Source organism: Cetorhinus maximus, chromosome 17 (genome assembly GCF_964194155.1).
Source record: "Cetorhinus maximus chromosome 17, sCetMax3.hap1.1, whole genome shotgun sequence".
Classification (NCBI taxonomy): domain Eukaryota; kingdom Metazoa; phylum Chordata; class Chondrichthyes; order Lamniformes; family Cetorhinidae; genus Cetorhinus; species Cetorhinus maximus.
In genome coordinates, this window is record NC_135895.1 from 30,893,233 (window position 1) to 30,916,506 (window position 23,274).

At 41.4% G+C, this 23,274-nt stretch overlaps 1 protein-coding gene across 1 annotated transcript; it reads right to left on the reverse strand.

The window, feature by feature from the left end:
- Positions 1-179: 179 nt before the first annotated feature.
- Positions 180-14,082, reverse strand: ttc4 (tetratricopeptide repeat domain 4). The gene is made up of 10 exons (XM_078560916.1): positions 13,870-14,082; positions 9,165-9,282; positions 8,462-8,623; positions 7,332-7,409; positions 6,465-6,589; positions 5,965-6,051; positions 3,483-3,712; positions 2,860-2,944; positions 1,530-1,612; positions 180-643 (listed from the first exon to the last, which is right to left on the reverse strand). Exons 1-10 carry the CDS (start codon positions 13,975-13,977, stop codon positions 544-546), a joined length of 1,176 nt encoding a protein of 391 aa, XP_078417042.1. The 5' UTR covers positions 13,978-14,082; the 3' UTR covers positions 180-543.
- Between the last annotated feature and the right edge of the window lie 9,192 nt (positions 14,083-23,274).

Here is a 23,274-nt window from a genome sequence, read left to right on the forward strand (position 1 = left end):
ATTAAAGCCACTTAAACAGCCAATTTAGTTATTAGGATGTGGGTAAGACTGATGAGATTGTACACTATCTATAGTACTGTCCATCACTAATTAAAGATCCTTAGGTACTATTTGAAAAAGAAAAGGCAGTTTTTCCAGTTGTCCTGGCCAACATTACTCCTCAATCAACATTATTAAAATCAGAGTAACTGGTCATTTATTATTATTTGTGGAATTTCACCATGGACAAAATGGTTGCTGCATTTCAAATAAAATTCTGATGGGAAACACTTCAAGACATTTCTGAGATGTGCTTGGGCCCTTTATTCCCCCATTTCTGTGTAGAGCTTTCAAATGTCAATGATAAATATGGGAATTTTGTGTGTTTTTTGCTTGGTATTTACTGCTGTTGTTCATGTACCAATATGAATTTAGACAACTCAATTTGCTGAATAAAAGCAGTTCTGAAGAAGAGTCATATTCAACTCGAAACATTAACTCTGTTTCTCTCTTCACAAATGCTGCCAGACCTGCTGAGTATATCCAGCACTTCGTTTTTTTTTTTCAATTTGCTTGAAGTTTCTTTTCCGATAAAAAGTCTCTAGAGAATGATGAACCTCTAACCAGAATTAGGATTCTTGGATTACCAGCCTTCACAACATATCTAGACACAAAAAGATTCAATGATATCAAACAAGGACCACTTTTGTGAAATAGAAGGAACAACAATCCAAATATAGAAAGTCTCAACTCATTTAGCAACACAAAATACAACAGATAGACAGCTCAGTGTTGCAGCAGGCTGAAGCAAAACAATTTGCTATCGCTATATGTTGTCATGCAAGTCTATAACCCTCATGTTGCTAAGTTTTCAATCTCAACTGAGTTGATGTGTAGGCCAGATCTCCACTACTTGGGGTTACGGAAGGAAGAAATCTAAGAGGTACAGAGCTGATACTGTGCGAATTCACTTCACTCAGGACCTTTGGACTGAAACAATTTTAAAGGTTTTTAAATCAACAAGTCTAAGAGATTAAAAGGTTAATGTTTTAACTGGCTATACCACCCAGCCCTTCAACAAGATTTTAATATTGAATATTTTATAAAAGTTATCAAAGGAGCTCCCGTGGCACAGTGGGTAGTGTTCTGAGCCAGAAGCTCCAGGTTCAAGTCCCACCCAGGTCTTGATGGCCAAGGAAGGTGCAATTATAATGTGGCCAAACAGGTTGAGTATCAACCTGCAAATCCTTCCAAGACATGCCAATGGCAGGTGGTCAGAGCAGGAGAGATTCCTGGTCAGTTATGTGATGGAAAAAACACTGGGGCCTCTACCATCACTATCCATAGCTCCAGAGTATAACATGCATGTAAAAGTGCATGTTGCGACATCAACTTGAACTCAGGGTGAACTGTAACACACACCAAAGTTATCAAATCATTTTTAGAATATTCAAATAAATGGCTTTATGATAAAGGCCTAGGTAAGACAAAGGGACAGCAGGAACTGAAAGAAGCAGACACATGGTTAAAAGGACATTCACTCTGCTCACCGGTCATGACTCAGCACTTGCCGCAGGGTGCACGTGGGGTCCACTTGGAACAGATCCTCTCTTTGCTCATCTTCAAAATATAGCTGTGGACATTGATCAATAAAACAACAGCTTTTCAATTATTTTAATATTCCCCAGAAACATTTCAGTTAGTTTGCCTTTTCATTGTTTACTACAGCAGAGAACAGTGAAGTACTGGAAGCTTACGGATTCTACAACAGAAACACAAACACTCCTTTCTCAGTTTTATTATGATTAACAGACCACCTGCACATGAACAATAGTCTCTCCCTCACAAGCCTGCAACTCAAGTTAAATTGACTTTTGCATAATAATAAAAAAGTGCAATTATCATTGTCACATTCAGAATGGATTCTGACTTCATTACTATTCCTCAGATGCCATTCCAAATTCCGGAAATACAGACTATTATGTGTTAATTTAAATTGTTCAGTAAGTTGTGGTCAATCTCCCAAGTGTAAATAAAAATTTAAGGGTTTAAATTTTAAATTTAAATGATCGTTTTAAGTATGTAATTCAAGTGCAGTATTCAGTGTTGTCCTAAGTTCATGTCACATATAAAACTCTGTTTCGACAACTGTGGGGCGAAGTACTTGTGCAAAACCAAGTAATTGCAAAACTAAAAGCTTTAAGGACGTGAATCCCACAATTAGTCTGCAATTTCCTGAGGTGTTCTTTTATAGCACTAATCCGGTGCATCAATCTGCTCCCCTCACACCAACCAGGTCAGCACAATGATTGCATGCAGCAAACATTTATATGCATGCAGCATACTTGGACAGCAATGTTTCCTTGGGACCAAAGAATATCAAATGAGTGCTGTATTCATTACAAGCTCCATTTAAGAGGCTCACTTTTGAAGCATTATGGTTACATCACGCAAGTCCACATTTCATGGCTGTATTCACCAATTTGTAGATAACTTTGTTATCTTCAAGCTGAATCTACCTTTTCTGTTTTTAAACAATCATCTGCTTCAAACAAAGATACTATGTAAATACTGGGAGCTCTGTCAGACTAGAATGTGTGATCTTAAGGTTTCTGGTGAAGCAGACTACAGTTCAACAAATACAGATTGCTTTCTGCTCTAACTCAGCAAATAAAAGAAATTAAATGTTGATTTACTTTCTAGCTTGGCTTATTTTACAAAGGACATTAGAATAAAAGAAAACTAATTTGATGAAGGAGGTTGCTAATATTTGTAGTGTTTTTATTCAAAAACAGTTTGACCCAAATTGGAGACACTCCATCATTTTTTTGCCCTTCAATCAGGGCAACATTCTTAAACACAATTCAAGTCATACTGTACCTCCAAATTATTTGGCTTATATTTTTTTTCTGTATCCCAAGGGGGAAAGTTCTCACCAAACATCACAGATAAATGATCAATAAACCTGAAAAGAAAATACAGACAAAATTAATTCTCTAGAAGAGCAAATTCTTTGTCTTCTCTGACACACAAAAAAAGTCATAATTCAGTATAAGGAGACCAGGTGGCATCAGTCAGAACATTGGTCCTTGTGACCTGGGTTCACATCCTTTGGAAAGGGTCTGCTACCAAACTGTCTCAGACCAATTTCATCACATAAGGACATGAACAAAGGAAGAATGCAAATTGCTAGTATAATCAGATATCTCCAGAAAGCAGGGGGAGATACTAGTGTGTACGCAAAGTATTCAGTTAACCAAAGTGGGAAATAATTTGGATGTGGTTGTTGCTCAAAGTTTCTGGTCAGTGTGTAGCTCTCTTCAACATAGGAATCAAAACATCAGTTCACATCAAAAGAACATTTGACTATAAGCTGAAACAAATTGTCTTCACCTTGCTGAGATCACCGAGGGAGCTATTTTGAGACACAGGATATCCTACCTTCAAAAGGACATTGATATTAATTGACTAAAACTGAAGGATATCTTTATTTTAATATTTACCGGGTGTCTTCGTGAAAGGCTGAGATGAAATCCATTTGTTCATACTCAGGATACAGAAACAGTACAGGCCAATTTAAGTTGCCATTTTCATCCAAGTGTACAACAATGCCATTTTCAGAGTTTATGCCATCAAACAGTGTTCTTAATACTCTGTCGTCTTCCTTATCATCACCATCATCAGAATTTTGACTGGACAATTCCGGAGGCTCAAATAACTTGATCTGCCTCTCCTAAAAGAGGTAACAAATGAAAATAAAGCAAAGCCTGGGAAGTATGGAAAATGCATGCTTGTATCACCTATCAGGACAACCCAATCCCTTATCCTCAAAGATAAGATATTCACCTATGCTCTGAATTGGACACCACATGACAATCACATGGGGAGAGGCCCACTGGTAGTGCAGAATAAATGGGGTTTTTAAAAGTAGAGATTATGAAAAATGGTTTCAACATTGTTCCATCATTTCTTACTCTCTACCAGAGTTAAAGAAAATGTTCATTCTGTAAGTCAGTCACCATATACTAAGAACACAGGAGCAGGAGCAGGCCATTCAGCCCCTCGAGCCTGCTCCACACTGAAGTCCCACTCTGTCTCTCCACGCTTTTAGCCCCCACTGCTGCTCTCGCTGATCCTCACACTAGTGCCAAACTAAAATACCAGGTATCTAAAAATATATCCTTTTCAAGTTCAGTCATGAGAAATATGTATCTACCATATATACTTGTGTAAAAAGTGAACTTTTGAGACCAAATTTTAGGCCAAAAGTCAGAAGGCCGACTTTTACATGGGTAATGTTTTTGAAGGATCAACATGCATGCTTGATCTGGGCCCAAATAAGACCATCATGCTGCAATAAAGTAAAAACCAACAACACTAAAGAATTCATATTAATTCTCTAGCATTTATTTTATAACTATAAACTATATATATTTCATCCAAGATAATATAAATACATACCATAATGAATTAACTAAAGCACGTGACGCTGAAATCCTTCGAAATCACTCTGATCACCACTTGAATCACCAAATAATTCATCCAAAAAGCCTGGTTGTCGAACATCATCATTTGGACCTTCCTCCTTTTCATCGGTAGTACCAGTTACTTTGGCATTATTATTCCAGGAGTAATTGTCTTCTGTAGTATCGAGCGCATTCGTTTATGACCCATTGACACAATGCTGCTAGTGGGGGTGCTCGCATAGTTCCGCCCTCCATATCTTTCGAATATCGTCCTCGAGAGGTTTATTTATACACACATCCAAAGGCTGAATAACACTCCTAAGACCGCCATGGAATAACTGTCACATTGGTATTGATCTCACATCACGACTACCTCATTGATGGCTTGGGATTTTAACATGTCCCAGGCAAGCAAACATTTTTCTTTGCCTAGTCCTCCTGGTCTTAAATTCCACGCTTTTTTCATCAATGTCTTGCAACCGCCTTCATTCAGCCCTTCTTGTCAACATGGATGACAGTGCCTTTCTGAAATTTCTCTTTGGGGACAGCTTTGTGCTTGAATATCACCATCAGCTTTAATTTTGTGCCATCCGCCATTCAAAATGGAATCACTGTGAACCATGTCTTCCCCATGGCCAGTCATCCTTACAAGGGCGGTTCTTTTCTTTAATCTTTGTAATGGTCTTGTTTGCTGGCACATCGAGGTTCAAAAGTGTTTCATTCATATTTCCAATGTGGGCCACTCTGTATGCATTCTTCTTTCAATGGCAAAACGATGAAATTTGATGATTTTATCGTCGAGCACAGGTGGAAAATGCTGTTAAGTTTTTCTTTGCTGAAAGCAAGTCGTGCCTATTCATGAATCTTGTGCATCATCCAACACTGGCCTTGAATTCTCGAATTCCATCTTTCTTTGCTTCTCTGAGGGCATAGAGTTGGATGGCTCCGCGGGTGATAAGATGATCATTTTGCTGATGCTCCTCAACTCAATCTGCCACTCTTTCTCCAGGTGAGGCTACTTGCTCGGTCTTCCTCTGATGGCATATTTATTCTTCGGCATCTTTCCTAGTTTATTGGATGTCTTTCCCCAGTCTCTAATTATTTTCTTGGACAAGTAAACTCTCTTGCTCCTACATAACTATTAGTCTTCTCAGCAAATGCTACAACTTCATTTTAAATTGAGCTACGTAGTTGTTATTCTTTCTCAAAGGCATTGTGATAGATCATGTGCTACACATTGGTCTTGTCGATTGGCTGGGAGACTGAGCGCTAGAATTGGCAGGGGGAAAGTCTAAAAGTTCCAGTGTGAACCATAATAATTACCAGTAGGTAATTAACAATCAGAATTTAGTTTGATCCCTTAAAAGCTAGGGTCGACTTTTACATGAGGTGTATGGAAAGTTCAGATCTTTTAGGCCATAAGTCATGTGGTTGTCTTTTACATGAGGTTGCTTTTTTTGAGTATATACGGCAATTTGAATGACATAGCCATTTTCTCCAATATTTCACATTTCCTTACCTTGATAGCCTTCAGTAACACCTCTGCTTGCACCCGTTCCTTCTTCTCCTTTAACTTTGCTTTCCTTACATTACGCTCTTCAACCCGCTACAAAAAAATTAATAATTCTGTATGAGACTAGGTGGCATAATCAGTCAGAACAATGATCTGTCACCTGGGACTTGGGCTCAACACCTGTTCAAAATGATGGCCTTAAAGCCACTATTCTCTACTTGCTGTGAGGGCTTTTAGCACAAAGAGTTTGGACAGGCTCAATCTGTTCCTAGAGAACACAAGGTGGCAGCACAAATCAATCTCTATGATTACAATGCAATCCCATGCACTTAATTTATCAGCTGCCGCTCTCCACATCAATAAAGCTCTTTTCCGTCAAACCACACTGACCATTTGTGCAATGTGCACACTTGACTAAACCTCCTGTATTCAGCATACACACAACATAGTCATTGTCGACTCTATCTCCCACAGTCAAGTACTCAACCTGCAGTTACTAACCATACCTTCTGTTTATCAGCTTTGGCTCTCAATTCAACAAGTTGCTTCTCTTTGGGTTCACATTGGAGGCCCTCATCGCACCATGCTATTGCCTTGCTGTAATTTTTCAGCTCAATATGGCAAAGGACACCTGTCAAAAACCACAGTCAAAAGTTTAGACTTCAGCCACTAATGTCAGTGGAGAACCCATTTCCCAAAACATTATTCACTAATCAAGAAGTCATAGTGAAATGTAAGTTTGGTAATGCTTCATCTGTTTCATAATATTGTTCCAATTTTAATTATCAAACATGAGGTCTGTTAAATGATCACTAGAGCAAGACCTCTGGGGGCAGTATTGATTCTTAGAAATGCTCAATTTATTTTTCTTACAATAAACAATGGCAAAAATGGGTGAGAGGAAGGGGAGGTACATCATCACTCACACACCTATGGTTGGTAACAAACAGTGATTCCACACTGCATTGTTCTATCTCAACATCTCATTTTTGACTTTTGCCTTTGGTTTGGAACAAAAGAAAAATCAAATAGTGGGACATAACATTGTTAACTTAATAATAGCCCATGTGTACGGCACCAATTATTGGAGTTCCAACATATCATTGTGGATTTTGAGTTCAGTCTTGTTGTTTCCTGCATATGGAGTTCGTCATACCACCTGTGTTTTTGCTGGAATGAAAAGTGAAATTGAAATTGTGCCTCCAAAACCTCCTTGTAGATTTTCTAAAAGCTAGGGGGAAAGGGAGGAAAACAGGGGCTCTCATTGCTCTTTGCCAAGTCACACAACTCAGGGAGCAACCAGAGAACAGACCGCCCTTGCCGTTAGAAAGGAGGGAAAGTAAAATAAAACATAACTGTTTCTGCAGTCTTACCTCTAATTATTGCTTTCAGATGATTTGGTTTCAGTTTCCGAGCTGCAATCACATCATTTAGTGCAGATCGACTATTACCTTGAACACAGAATATCAAGAGAATCAGAGCACCAAACTTACTTTTATGTTCACATTTTCAGTTCCCCACCAAACAACTATCAATTCCTGGGTGCACTGGCACGTGGAAGACGACACCAATTTACTACTGACACACTTTTTACCTCTGATCATATTCATTTATGGCCTGTAACTAATTGTTGAGAATTGTTTAATGTTGTGCCTCATTTCGGAACATACCCAACTATACAATGGGACATTTCTGCTGAACACACCAGTGATTTTTTCAATCCCCAAGCAAGATTACTTTGGATTCACAGTCCCAAACTCAATTCGTTTAAGATGCTTACACCTAAGAAACTCAAGATTTTTATCCCATTATCTGACCTTGATTCAATTCTAAATCTTCAAAGCTAATTTTTGGAACAATCACATCACCTATGCCCAACTATCTTCAGCTGCTTCATCAATGACCTTCCTTCCATCATAAGGTATGGTCGCTGATGATTACACAAGGTTCAGCACAATTTGCGACTCCTCAGATATTGAAGAAGTCCAAATGCAGCAAGACCTGGACAATATCCAGGCTTGGGCTGACAAGTGGCAAGTAACATTAGTGCCACACAAGAGACAATCTAACCATTGTCCCTTGACATTCAATGGCATTACCACCGCTGAATCCTACGCTATCAACATCCTGGGGGGGGGTTACCATTAACCAGAAACTGAAGTGGACTAGCCATATAAATACACTGGCTACAAGAGCAGGTCAGAGGCCAGGAATCCTGTGACGAGTAACTCACCTTCTGACTCCCCAAATATTTCACTGTTTCTTCACTGTTGCTGGGTCAAAATCCTGGAACTCCCTCCCTAACAGCACTGTGGGTGTACCTACACCATGTGGACTGCAGCAGTTCAAGGCGGCAGCTCACCACCACCTTCTCAAGGGCAATTAGAGATGGGCAATAAATGCTGGCCAAGCCAGTGACAGCCACATCCTGTAAATGAATAAACAAAACCCAGCCCACCCCACTTCCACAGCATTAGAACTGGCAAGTAGCAACCAGCCATACCCAAGTAAAATTGTGCTGCAGCTCTGTTCGTATGGAGTATGACATTCAGCTCAGAGTCACTGCATTTTCTCTTCAGCCCCTCGGTGTAGGAGATGACAGCTTTCTTATAATTCTTTTCCTTGAAGTAATGATTTCCTTCATTCTTGTATGTTTTTGCAAGCTCTGTAAAATGTAATTTAAAAGAAAAAGTCTAACACAATCTATAAATCTAGAAATTGCCATCCAGCCTGACTAAAAATACTGATTTATCATTTAATCTCACATGGAGGCCCAAAATGTTTCAAAAGGAGCTAATCAGTAAATTAGAAGCTTGCAGCATTATTCTGGGAGAGTTGGCATTAAGATTCTCCCCAATGATTTTCCCATAAACAGTTTCAGTGTTTCCAATACTGATTACATAAATGAATAAACATTCATTCAGTAATTTAATTAGAAATCAGTTCACAGGAGTACTCTTTTTCTTTGGAATCTTGTGACAATATATATAGGATCAGGCCAAAAGACCACAGTGCACAAAATTCATCACATTACTAGCTTTCAGTTTTATACATGTTAACATTGAATGTCCTGTCAATGACAGAAAATTTAATTCCTTGGGTTTCTGTGAGGAAGGAATCTGCATGAAGGCAGTTGGTTGTCTACAACATTTGCAAATTGGAATGGGTTTTGCTTTTACTTTTTTGTTTGAAATGAACTCCAGTACCTTCTGGAGATTGATCCTCATCATACAATATTGTCTGGATACAGGCAAGTTCTGGATGCTCCAAAGGATCAAGTTCTTCAGGTGCCTTTTTCATAAACATTGGAATCTTGTCAAACTCCTGGACAGGAAAAAAAAACAAATACCCATATGGTCAGCAAAGAAATTGCCTTTGGATTTCTCAACATTTAGCTGAAAGGAATTGCACTGAATCCTAGATTGGATGTCAGTTAAATAAGACAAAAGAGGTGTTTAAGAGGTAGATCTAGGTGCCATCAGCATACATATGAAAGCTATCCACGCCTGCAGATGAAGAAAGGGGCCACCTCTAGATCCTTGAGGGGCAGAAACAACATTAGTTACATGAAGAGGCATCATTGTTGAAGATGTTCTGACAACAATTATATAAGCAGGACTGAAACCAAGTGAGAGGAATCCCACTGAGCTGGAGCAGGCATTGGAGGAGGACAGCATGTAATACGTATGCAGGAGGTCACACAGAACAAGTGGAGAAAAGGCATCATGCTAAGTTACAGCCGGCATGATTTGCGATTTTAATTAGGGCCATTTCAGCGCTCCAACAGAGGGAGAAACCTGATTGGGAAAATTCAAACCTGGAGTCACAGGAAACATGGTCATGGATTTCAGAAGTGTCAAAATATTCAAGGACTTCGGAGGGGAACAGTAGGTTGGAAATGGGCAGTCATTTCCAAAGAAGAGGGGTCAATGGGAGGTTGGGGTTGAGGGAGCAGAACTGATGACTAGTTTTGAAAGAGAGAGCGGGGCAATACCTCAGCAGAGAAAACCATTTAAAATATCAGCTAGCATGGGAACCAGGAAAGGAGGTCGAGTGACCACTCAACTCATCGGTTGGGAATGGGGTCATGGGAACAGGCGTTGGTCTCACAGACAAGGTCAGCTCCAAGAAAGCATATTGGGGAATAGGAGAGAAAATTTCAATGACCCAGACTCAGAGCTAAGGCAAAGGGGAGGGGGAAACAACAGAGGATTTCAAATGATGATCCCAGTCTTAGCGAAAAAAAAGTTGATAAATTCCTTGTTGTTGGATCTGAGAGGGTTGGAGAGAGGGATTTAAGGCAACAGTTAGTACTGGAGAAAAGAATGGAGGAGAGGCTCTGAAGGATAATCCTGGAGTACAGGTCACTTTTGGCAGACACTGTTGAGACCTTGTCGAGCTTGATATAATCCAGCCAGATCTGGTGATACAAGGCTAAACACAGTGTACTCCAGGTATTCTCAAGTCTACATCCCTTAGGACCTAAGACAACAGAGATGGGAAATAATAAAGGTTTATTGGAAATAGGGGCATCAAAGATGGAGGTGAAGGAATAGTTGAATGGATCAAAGGCTACAGAAGTATCATGATGAATGGAGGGCCAAATGCTAGCAGTGTGGTTGTAAGTGAGTAAGTGGAAAGAAAACATCACAAGGCCCAAGAATAGATAAATGAAGCTTATAGCCTCTGAACAATACAATTCAGAAGTGCCTTACACTCCCCTAAGGCAGCACAAGATTGAAAGCTCAATGATACAATGATATAAATAATGGCTCATTTCAGCTTTCAAATTTCAAACAAGCATCTAAACTCAATTACAATCCAGCAATCCCTGCACTTTAAGTTAGCAGAATTCCTATTCATGGAACAGAAAATTGTGGGTTTAAGTTGTACATCAGGGCTGATTGCATAAACCAGGTTGGATCTCTAGTCAGGATTGAGGGTGGACTACACTGTTGGAGGTGTTGTCATTTAACTGAAAGATTAAGCTAAGATCCTGTCTACTGGCTAAGCAAACATTAAAGATCCAAAGCATTACGAAGGAAAAGAAGAGTTGTCCTTATGTTGTTCCTCATATATTTACCAAAAAACCCCTCTGTTGTTTATGGAATGTTGCTGCTCTTGAATAGCTGCCACATTTGCCTACATAATTACGGTCACTGTACTCCTAAAGTAGTTAATTATGTACTTCAAATACATGCTAAAATATGGAGATTTTTATGCCAATGATTGCATTAATCCAGTGCACCAAAGATAGTAAGTTTAGCCAACTGTCCATAATTTTGATCATTGACCTGAGATTCTCAGTATATACAAAAAATGACATACAACGTCATAGTAGTTAGTTTGAAATCTAATTGGACTGGAATACCACACAGAAGTGTTCAGTCACTGCAAATTTCCACCTCAGTACAAATGCTAAACATACAGGAGCACTTCAAATGTCACCTTAAGTCAGTTGGTAGCAACCCTACTTCTAAGTCATAAATGGTGGATTCAAGCCTCATGAAAGATTTGAGAGTGCATAATCTTAATGTACAATTCTGCACAGTATCTAGTGAGCGCTGCATTGTAAGAAGTGCTATATTTTGCATCAGATATTAAATGGAGGTTCTGCCTCTTCAGGTGGAACAGCAATATTCACAAAGCAGAGTCTTAGTCAACATTCTTCAACGAACTTTCTGAGTGACATTAAACTCAGACCCTGTCTGCTCTCTAAGATGGATGTAAAAGATCCCATGGCACTATTTTGATGAAGAGAGGGATTGGGGAAGTTATTCCCAGTGTCCTGGCCAATATTTATCCTTTAATCAACATGACAAATACAGTTCAGAGAAGTTCACTCAATTGATTCCTGGGATGAAGGGGTAATCTTTTGTAGAAAGGTTGAGCAGGTTGGACCTGCACCCATTGGAGTTTAGAAGAATGAGAGGTTATCTTACACATGATACACATTAGATACTGAGTGGACTTGACATGATGGATACTGAGAGGATGTTTCCCCTTGTCGTGGATTCTAGAAACAGGGGACACAGTTTAAAAATTAGGAGTCTCCCATTTAAGACCGAGGCAAGGAGAATTTTTTTCTCAGAGGGTCATTAGTCTGTGGAAGTGGAATTCCACTTCCTCAGAGAGCAGTGGAGGCTGGGTCATTGCATATGTTCAAGGCTGTTGACAGATTTTTGGTCAACAAGGGAGTCAAGGGTTATGGGGGTGGGGGAAGACTGGAAAGTGGAGTTGAGGCCACAGTCAGATCAGGTGTGATCCTAGCTAATGACAGAGAGGGCTTGAAGGGCCAAAAGGCCTGCTCCTGCTCTAAAACGGGACCTGACAGGGGAGATGCTTTTTAGACTTCCAGACAGTGCCCCGTCCATTGTATTCGATTTTGCAGGGGTTTTGCCGGAATGCTTGTGGAGCTGGCTTCAAGAAGGACACTAGTATTTGTTTAACAGGCCTCTAATTGAATCTAGAGGATGTGGCAGAGGCATTGCTGGTAGAATTACTTTAATGCTCTTATGTGTTGCTGATACACAGTCCAGGTCTCACTACAGTACAGGAGAGTGGTGGCAACAACTGCTCTGTGCACTAGGGCTTCTGTTGACTTGTGGAAGTCTTTGTTGTTAAACATTTACTCCTGTAGTTTGTAAATTACTGAGCTGGCACAGGTGATTTGATGTTGCGTCTCCTCATCAGTGGAGGCCTTTTGAGGAAAGTGACTGCCAAAGTATGGGAAGTGTTCAACATGTTAAAGGGCAGCGTTCTACGGGAAGACAAAGAAAACCCTACAAACACACTCTGAAGCAAGGCAGCATTGACATTGCTGACTGAGAGGAGCTTACTATCAATCATTCAAAATGGCGACAACTTGTCCATCAAGCAGCATCAGGTTGCAGCCAAACACCTTAACGATGAGGCAAACAAACAAAGAAAAGTAAGCAAATTCTGCCCTCCGGATCCCGCTACCTCGTGGAACCGTGCTCCATGTGCCCAAAGATCTGTGGGTCGAAAACAGGCCTGTTCAGTCACACAAAGACCCACAGCAGGAACTCATGGCCCTGTGTAGATGTCATCCTCAAATCGAGGGACGGCCAATGACGACTTCAAAAGTGCTTCAATGGCTTTAAAGTGGGACATCCTGAGGTTATGAAAGACACTATCATTGTAAGACTTCCACTTATTTGTGGAGCCCTTGTGTATAGATTGGCTGCTATGTTCTACAACATGATTGTTTGTGTTGATACACTAAACCTAAGAGGAAAAACTGGCTCTGTCTGTATTATCTTAACAAAAGGAAGCTTAATAATATGACAGAAAACAAATTTACAATTATATACACCCTTTTCATTTCCTCAGAATACCCCCCAAATACTTTAGAGCCAACAAATTACTTTTGAAGTGCGGTCATCTCTTATCGTTATAGCCAGTGCAGGGGCTAATGCTAATCCACCATTAACACGGATAGGACAGAACTTTACTCAATTATATGTCTACAACACCATCACTGTGAGCCTGCGGTAGGTGGCAACATTGAATCATAAAGAAGCTTCTGTCACTGGGGCTGCCTGAACCAGTGACACTGAAATCACTGGCTGCTAACACATTCCACAGCACAGGGTGTTAAAAATAGATAAAAAGTAATTTCTGTCTGACCCTGAGGTAACAAATCTCAGCTGGGATATCCTGAGTCAGCTCCAAATGTTACTTACTAGCCATCATTCACTTAGTTTTACAATAAGAGTTTGTTCATCCTCGTGTGCCAATGTACCTAGGAAGTGTATTTAACCCTGCCTTGTCTCCATCGCTTGTTTTTTTTTCCCCCCTCCAATGTAGCAAACGGAGGAATGCAACATTTTCAAAACATTCCTAGTAGTTGCCCCCACTCCAGCTTTTGAGCAGCTCTCAAAATCCCACCTCCTCCCAGTTATCTTCGTTGAAGCCTTGTTTGTACTTCTTCTCCTTGAACTGGTCGATGAACGCATCCATGCCATCATCTTCCCCCGGGGGTGGACCAGCGGCCATGATCCCCACCGCGCTCCAGGTAAACTCGCCGCACGAGCAGACAAACCGCCCGGCGCCCGGATACTGATACACTCGGCGATTTGCTACATTCAGCAGCACATGCTTCCGGCTGCACCACCACAAATCGTCCCCCCGGCCCCAAAAAACAGTTCCGCCCAGCCTTAACACTAGCACTAGAGACAGTGGGAATGTTACTCTCTATTTAAGGTGCTGAAATCTGCAGCATTCATGTCTTGGAAAATCATGGATCAAGACATTAAAAGGGGCGAGAGTCCTGACTCCTTACTGTGCTCAGTGTTCATGCACAGTGTGCGCAAAGTAGTACTGAAATCTCCATAGTGCCTAAGGAACGTTGTATTCGAGTAAAAAATGTAAATAGTTCATAAACTAGTTACACAATAAAATTTAGAAATGATTAGTCAATAACTAGGTAAAATGTTCAAATGATTATTCAGAGTTCTGATGAAGAGTCATACGGACTCGAAACGTTAACTCTGTGTTTCTTTCCACAGATGCTGTCAGACCTGCTGAGTTTTTCCAGCAATTTTTGTTTTTGATTCAGAGGCATACATGGTTTAAGTATTGTGGTAACTGGATGTATGGTCACTCCCTCCTGCCAATCACAGGTCATGTGATATACTGTGGGGGGGCTCCAACCAGTGAGCTCTTAGCGCGGGCAATCCATGGGGCGGGGCTTTTCTGATGCGCGATCGGGCCCAGTGTGCAAGCACTAAAAATGTCTCGGTGATAAAGTTTAACTGTTTCTTGATGAAACCAGCCTGCCCCTTAGAGTCATCACATTTGGCGATAAGGGTAAAATCAAAACAAAAACAAAATTACCTGGAAAAACTCAGCAGGTCTGGCAGCATCGGCGGAGAAGAAAAGAGTTGACGTTTCGAGTCCTCACGACCCTTCAACAGAACTGAGTATAGTTAGGAGAGTGGTGAAATATAAGCTGGTTTAAGGTGGGAGGGGGGAGAGAGAAGTTGAGGGGGATGGGGTGGTTGTAGGGACAAGCAAGCAGTGATAGGAGCAGATAATCAAAAGATGTCACAGACAAAAGGATCAAAGAGGTGTTGAAGGTGGTGATATTATCTAAGAAAATGTGCTAATTAAGAATGGATGGCAGGACACTCAAGGTACAGCTCTAGTGGGGTGGGGTGGAAAGACTGACAAGGTATTAGTTGTAGATTTAAAAATAATGGAAATAGGTGGGAAAAGAAAAACCTATATAAATTATTGAAAAAAACAAAAGGGAGGGGGAAGAAACGGGGTGGGGATGGGGGGAGGGAGTTTAAGATCTAAAGTTGTTGAATTCAATATTCAGCCCGGAAGGCTGTAAAGTGCCTAGTCGGAAGATGAGGTGCTTTCGACTCTGCACCTCACTCTGTTACTGTGAGTAAATTGTATTAAAAGAAACACTCACCAACCATGCCGCTGTTTGGAAGAATTGATCTGTCTGATGCTAATATTGAAGATTGGAGCCAGTACGTTGAGCTTTTACTTTGTAGCAAATGAAATAACTGCTGAAGAAAAGCAAAAAGTGATCCTCTTAAGTGTATGCGGCAGTAAAACATATAACTTAATTCGTAACCTGACGGCCCCGAGCACATCCAATTGCAAGACATAGCGAATTAGCAGACCTCGTGAAAACATACTTCCAGCTGAAGGCATCCCTGAAAATGCAGCGCTTTAAGTTCAAGAGTTGGGGTCCCTATGCAGCAAACCTCAAGCGGTTAACGGAATATTGCGGCATCGGAGACGTTTTAAACGGTATGCTGTGGGACTGATTGCTATGTGACATCAAGGACAATGCCATTCAGCGCTGATTACTTGCCAAGGTCGATATAGATCTTAAACGTGCCCTAGAAATCTCCCCTGCCATTGAAAGTGCTGTGAGAAACTCGCAGGCTTTGCAACACATGGAAAATGGCACCATACTTCATGTTGGGCGAGAACCTGCTGCCGAGCATGGTGTGAAAGCCAGGCCTGCAGAATTAAAGCACGATTCAATGGCTACTGTGAGAAACATGAAGAAGCCGAACAGATACGCTTCATCATCGGTTTCAAGACAAAATTGCTATAGATGTGGAGGTGGCCACAGAGCAGATAACTGTAAATTCTAAGAGGCAGAATGCCATTACTGTCATAAGAAGGGACATGTGGTTAGGCAATGGCAGACAAAGTTGAAGCAATCTGCAAAACAGCAAACAAACATGATAGAAGTAATGGATACAGCAAAGGCTGAAGCTGCTGCTCCTGACGTTTAATCCTTATATAACCTGACTGCTGTGAAGACTGAGCCTATTACGGTGACAGTACAAGTGAATAAGAAGCCACTGACAATGGAAGTGGATACTGGTGCCTCAACTATGATGGTAGGAGAGCACACTTTCAGGTACCTTAATGAAGGAAGACAGCCAATAAATTTGGAGTGGACGAACACTAAGAATTTACACAGGAGAATCTATTCAAGTATAGGGCACCGCCACTGTCCCAGTCTCTTACAAGTGGCAGACAGCCCAACTGCCTGTAATAATAGTGAAAGGAGAGGGACCCAGTCTTTTAGGTCTAGATTGGTGCAGAAGATCAAACTCAACTGGTTTGAGATATTTCACCTAAAATCAGATGGAATCCCAGAACTTCTAAGGAAATACAACATGATTTTTCGGGATGAATTAGGGAAGTTAAAAGGGATGCATGCCAAGATACATGTTGATCCTCAAGCGACACCATGTTTCTTTAAGGCCAGACCTATGCCTTATAGATTGAAAGAAGAGGTGGATGCAGAGCTGTGCAGGTTAGCAAAGCTGGGCACCATCCAACCTGCCCAATTCTCAGGACAAATTCAACCCATCCAATTACCACCCCATCAGTCTACTCTCGATCATCAGTAAAGTAATGGAAGGGGTCATCAACAGTGCTATCAAGCAGCACTTGCTTAGCAACACCCTGCTCACTGACGCCCAGTTTGGGTTTCGCCAGGGCCACTCAGCTCCTGCCTTAATTACAGCCTTGGTTCAAATATGGACAAAAAAGCTGAACTCCCGAGGTGAGGTGAGAGTGATTGTCCTTGACATCAAGGCTGCATTTGACAGAGTGTGGCATCAACGAGCCCTAGCAAAACTGGAGTCAATGGGAATCATTGGGAAAACTCTCCACTGGTTGGAGTCATACCTAACACAAAGTAAGATAGTTGATAGTCTGCAGGAGTTCCTCAGGGTAGTGTCCCTGGCCCAACCATCTTCAGCTGCTTCATCAATGACCTTTCTTCCATCATAAGGTCAGAAGTGTGGGTATTCGCTGATGATTACACAAATGTTCAGCACCATTCGCGACTCCTCAGATACTGAAGCAGTCCATGTCCAAATGTAGCAAGATCTGGACAATATCCAGGCTTGGGCTGATAAGTGGCAAGTAACATTCGTACCACACAAGTGTCAGGCAATGACCATCTCCAACAAGAGAGAATCTAACCATCGCCCCTTGATGTTCAATGGCATTACCATCACTGAATCCCCCACCATCAACCTCCTGGGGGTTAGCATTGACCAGAAATTGAACCGGATTAGCCATTAAATACTGAGGCTACAAGAGCAGTTCAGGGGTTAGGAATAGTGCAACGAGTAACTCACCTCCTGACTCCCTAAAGCCTATCCACCATCTACAAGGCACAAGTCAGGAGTGTGAAGGAATACTCCCCGCTTGCCTGGATGAGTACAGATCCCATAACACTCAAGAAGCTTGACCTCATCCAGGGCAAAGCAGCCTGCTTGATTGACACCACATCCACAAACATTCACTCACTCCACCACCGACATACAGTAGCAGCAGTGTGTACCATCTACAAGATGCATTTCAGGAATTCACCAAGGCTCCTTCGACAGCACCTTCCAAACCCACGACCACTACCATCTAGAAGGACAAGGGCAGCAGATTGATGGGAACACCACCACCTAGAAGTTCCCCTCCAAGTCACTCACCATCCTGACTTGGAAATATATTGCCGTTCCTTCACTGTTGCTGGGTCAAAACCATGGAACTCCCTTCCTAACAGCACTGTGGATGTACCTACACCACATGGATTGCAGCGGTTCAAGAAGGCAGCTCACCACCACCTTCTCAAGGGCAACTAGGGATGGGCAATAAATGCTGGCCCAGCCAGTGAAGCCCACATCCCATGAATGAACAATTTTTAAAAAATTCTCAGTTAGAAAAAGGTTTATCAGTAGTATTCCACCTAAAAAAATGTTTCACCAGTACCTACATGGATGAAATTTTACCATTGTGTCAGACCATAGATCATTAACAGGATTATTCAGTAAGGATAAGGCCAGTCTACCAATAGCATCAGCAAGAATACAACGCTAGGATCTGACATTATCTGCGTACGAGTAGACTTTTTGTACTGCCCTGGCCTACACATTGCAAATGCAGAGGCACTCAGTCATCTCCCGTTGCCATATAGTATTGTAAATACTCCCGTTCCACAAGAATTAGTGCTATTATTGAATTTCTTAGATTCTTCGCCTGTTTGTGCAAAACAAATTAGAAATTGAATGAACAGAGATCCAATATGTTCGAAAGTCAGAGACTTGGTTTTGCAAGGATGGCCATACTCGCCTGTACCTGAAGAATTGGGAACATTCCATGTCAGAAACACGGAATTAAGCTGTCAAGACGGAATTGTGTTGTGGGGTTCAAGAGTTGTCGTATCATCACAAGGTAGAGAGCCACTCTCGACAGAGATCTACAGTGCGCAGCCAGGCATATCAAAGATGAAAATGCTTGCACGAAACTATGCATGGTGACCAGGTATTAAGAGTGACATTGAAAGCATGGTCAAACACTGCCTCCACTGCCAGCAACAACAGAAGTTACCTGTTTCAGTTTCCCTGCATCTATGGGAGTGGCCTGGTTGACCCTGGGTTCGACTACATATCAATTATGTAGGTCCATTTTTAGGTACCATGTTCTTGTTAATTGTAGGTGCACATTCAAAATGGATGGATGTGTATGAAGTCAAATTGCCAATATCGAACACAACTATCGAGAAGCTACGTCACTGTTTCAGCATTCATGGCCTACCTGAAATTGTCATTTCTGATAATGGTACAGCCTTTACCAGCACCATTTTTCAGAAATTTATGGATATGAATGGAATCTGCCATATAAAGACAGCCTCTTGACATCCCTCATCGAATGGTCTGGCCGAGACGGTAATACAAACTTTTAAGTCTGGCATGAAAAAATTACCGGAAGGCACTCTGAAATCTCGACTTTCCTGGTTTCTCTTCAGTTATCGTACAACGCCACATTCAACTACGGGTTCAACACCGTTGGTGTTATTCATGAAATGCCATTTGCATACACGTTTGCACTTGGTATTTCTGAGTTTAGCGAGGGAGGTAGCACAGAACCAGAGTAATCAGAAATTTAACCATGACATACACAGTAAAGCTCGCACATTCAGTGTAGGTGACAAGGTGTACGTGCAAAATTTCAGCAGTGGACACTGCTGGGCTCCAGGAGCCATTGTTTCAGAGGCTGGTCCATTATCTTTCCAAGTACAAGTGGGAGATGGAATCATCTGTAAGCACGTAGATCACATCCGTGCCAGGGAGACATTCCAACAATTAACTGATCAACCTGTGATTAACATTAAACTGTCGACTTCTGAAGTATGTGATCGACCTAGAATAAACATTTCAGATGTTTCAGAAGTGTTACCAAATCCTGAACTGCCCAGTTCCAATCATGTGCCTCACAGTGCAGCTCCAGATCCTGTAGATTCTGTTCAGGAACCTCCAGTGGTAAAGCTACACCGCTCTAGCCATTTAGGAAGAGCCCCTCAGACACTTGATTTATAATCACCTGAAATTGTATATATGTTTGTTGAATTGTTTAAATGTTTTTCTGTAAAGAGTAATTGTAAAAAAACTAAAGGGGCAGGAAATGTGGTAACTGGATGTATAGTCACTCCCTCCTGCCAGTCACAGGTCATGTGATGTTTGTGGGGGCTCCGACCAGTGAGCTCTTAGCGCGGGCAATCCGCGGGGCAGGGCTTATCCAATGAGAGATCTGGTCAAGCATGCAAGCACTAAAATGTCTCTGTAATAAAGTTTAACTGTTTCTTGATGAAACCAGTCTGGTCCATAACAGTCATCACAGGTATGCAAATTGATATATATTCTATAAAGTATATATTTTATACGTATGTTGCATACAGTGAGTCAAGGTCAAGGAGATTTTTCATCTCAAGTGTGGTTAGAGGGCAGGGAGATAATTGACCCAAGATATGGAAGGAGGGGAAATAGAGCAGAGAAGGGGAGTAGGGGCACTGGCAAAATGGGTGAGAAGGGTGGGGAAGCAAGAATGCAAGGTAGTGAAAGAGGGAAGGGAGGAAATATATTATTACCCAGTCATCATTTTGAAAATGTTGTATGAACCTAACAACACTTTTAAACTATTTTTTTAAATAAAAGAACTGAGTGGTAAAGGGACCTCCACTTCTGACAGGTGGGTTTAAATTCAGCTGATGTCCAGAAAGTATTTTTTTTCTGGCAACTGAGTTTGAGCAATCCCAACTAATCTTCTACTGGGTAAAGGCCACAGCATAAAACTAGTCATAGGTGTTGAACCCACTTAGAAACAGCAGCAGATTGACAGCTTGTGGGAAATGGAAATATCACACAGCTGCAATAGAGGTAGCTTTATAAAGATAGTGTTAGAACACATCATTAAAACGGAACAGAGAAATTAATCTACTTTTAAACCATGCTACACATGACCTAGAAATGTCTGATGCTGGGCGATAGTGGAAAACACACCTCTTATAATGTTGAAACAGTTTTCCAGGTAGGGTAGCAGAAGCCAAAATTTTAAACTCAGTGAAGCTGATAATCTCATGCAGGAATGTTCAATCTTTGGGAGTAATGTGCCATTCACAACAAACAAATGCACTGCATAGGGTTAACTCAATTTTGAGTAAGGAAGAATAACATCAGTTGACTGAATTAGTCAAATTCTGTTTCTACTGTAGGACACCGGTAATTTTCACCAGTGCTTTGGGATCCTATTCTATGATTCTGTCCATTTTTTTAATGGAAACTCCAAACCAATGTTTTTACCATGACACTTAAGCATTATACCTGACTCTTGTTTTCATTTAAAAGACATCGGAATATGCTGGAAATGCCAGTCAGGCCAGTCAGCATCCATATTGAGAAAAGGCAAGTTAACGTCAACAGTTGAAATAATTCATCAGAACTGGAAACTGAAAGATCAGCAAACAGTTTAATGGAGATCAGCAAACAGTTTAATGGAGATGGGTAAAAAGAGGAGAAAAATCAACTAGAGAGAAATGTCTAACTGACAAAATGATGTACAGCTGCTTAAACCCAGCCTATCTATATTTATGGCCTCGCCATCAACCTTGCATCTTATGTGGCCCCTCTACTCCCTATTGTCCCAATCATGGTCATGTAAACCACAGCTATTTACTTCTGTAAAAGCAAAATACTGTGGATGCTGGAAATCTGAAACAAAAACAAAAAAATAGCTGGAAAAACTCAGCAGGTCTGACAGCATCTGTGGAGAGGAAGACAGAGTTAACGTTTCGAGTCCGTATGACTTCATCAGAACTAAAGAAAAGTAGAAATGAGGTGAAATATAAGCTGTTTGAGGGTGATGGGATAGGTGGAGCTGGATAGAGGGCTCACTCCCTTTCTTCCTAAATCTGTGCCCATCTTTCCTGCCACACCACAACTGGGTAAATTCAATCAGGTTTCTAGCCTACCACAGCACTGAAATGGCCCAAGTCACAAATGGCATTCTCTGTGACTGTGACCATGTTGCAACTTCCCCACTTGTGACTTCTGTGCAGTCTTTGACATGGATTATACCACCATCCTGCTCCAAAGCTTCTCCTCTATTGTCCAGCTTAATAGGACTGCCATTGCTGCATTCCACTCTTACCTGTCCAATCGTAACAGGAGCCTCTCCTCTTCCTCATTTACTTGCTGACCCTTGGCAATATCATCTGAAGATATAGGGACAGTAGGGTTGCCAACTGTGATTAAATGTATTCCTGGAGGTTTCATCACATGACTTGCCCCCATGCTCCAGCCATTCATCAGTGAACACATCATTCCTAGTGACATGCTGCCTTCCTATGCCAATTGGAAAGCAAAAATATTTATTACCCAATTGGATGATGTTTGACTGTCAGCCAAAAAGCCTTTTTTTATCCCCCATTTTCAATATTCATTATCTGTTCAAAGAAAACGACAAAAAAAATTGTTTTTAATGTCCCTATGATTTTTCTGCAGGATTGCACACAGCAGTGTCCTAGAGATTAATCTTCAATTGGAGGCTCTAGACCAATCCTGGAGGGCTGGCATCACCAAAGGTCAACTTCCATATGTATACTGACAACACCCAGCTCTGCATCTTTGCTGCCTCATTGTTTGTTTTTTTTGTTATTCTTTTACAAAATGTGAGCGTCACTGGCTAGGCCAGCATTTGTTGCCCATCCCTATTTGCCCTTGAGGAGCTAATGTGAGCTGCCTTCCTAAACCCAAAAGGAACACCCACAATGCTGATAGAGAAGGACTTCCAGCATTTTGTCCCAGTGATAGTGAAGGGACGGCAATATAGTTCGAAGTCAGAATGATGTATGGTTTGGAGGGGAACTTGCGGGTGGTGGTGATCCCATGCATCCTCTGCCCTTGTCCTTCTAGGTGATAGAGGTCAAGAGTTTGGAAGGTGCTGTCAAAGGAGCCTTGGTAAGTGGCTGCAGTACATCTTATGTACACACTACTGCCACTGTGCATTGATGGTGGAGGAAGTAAATGTTTAAGTTGATGAATGGGGTGCCAATCAAGCAGGCTGCTTTGTCTTGGATGGTATCAAGCTTCTTGAGTGTTGTTGGGACTGCACTCATCCAGGCAAGCAGAGAATATTCCATCACACTCCTGACTTGTGCCTTGTAGATGGTGAACAGGCTTTGGGGAGTCAGGAGGTGAATCACTCACCACAGAATTCCCAGCCCCTGACCTGCTCTTGTAGCCGTAGTATTTAGTAGGTCCAGTTCAGTTTCTGGTCAATGGTAACCCTCAATATGTTAATAGTGGGGTATTCAGCAACAGTAATGCCATTGAATGTTAAGGGAAGATGGCTAGATTCTCTTTTGTTGGAGATGGTTATGCCTGGCACTTGTATGGCATGCAAGTATAAATGATACTTGCCATTTATCAGCCCAAGCCTGAATGTTGTCCAGGTCTTGCTGCATATGGA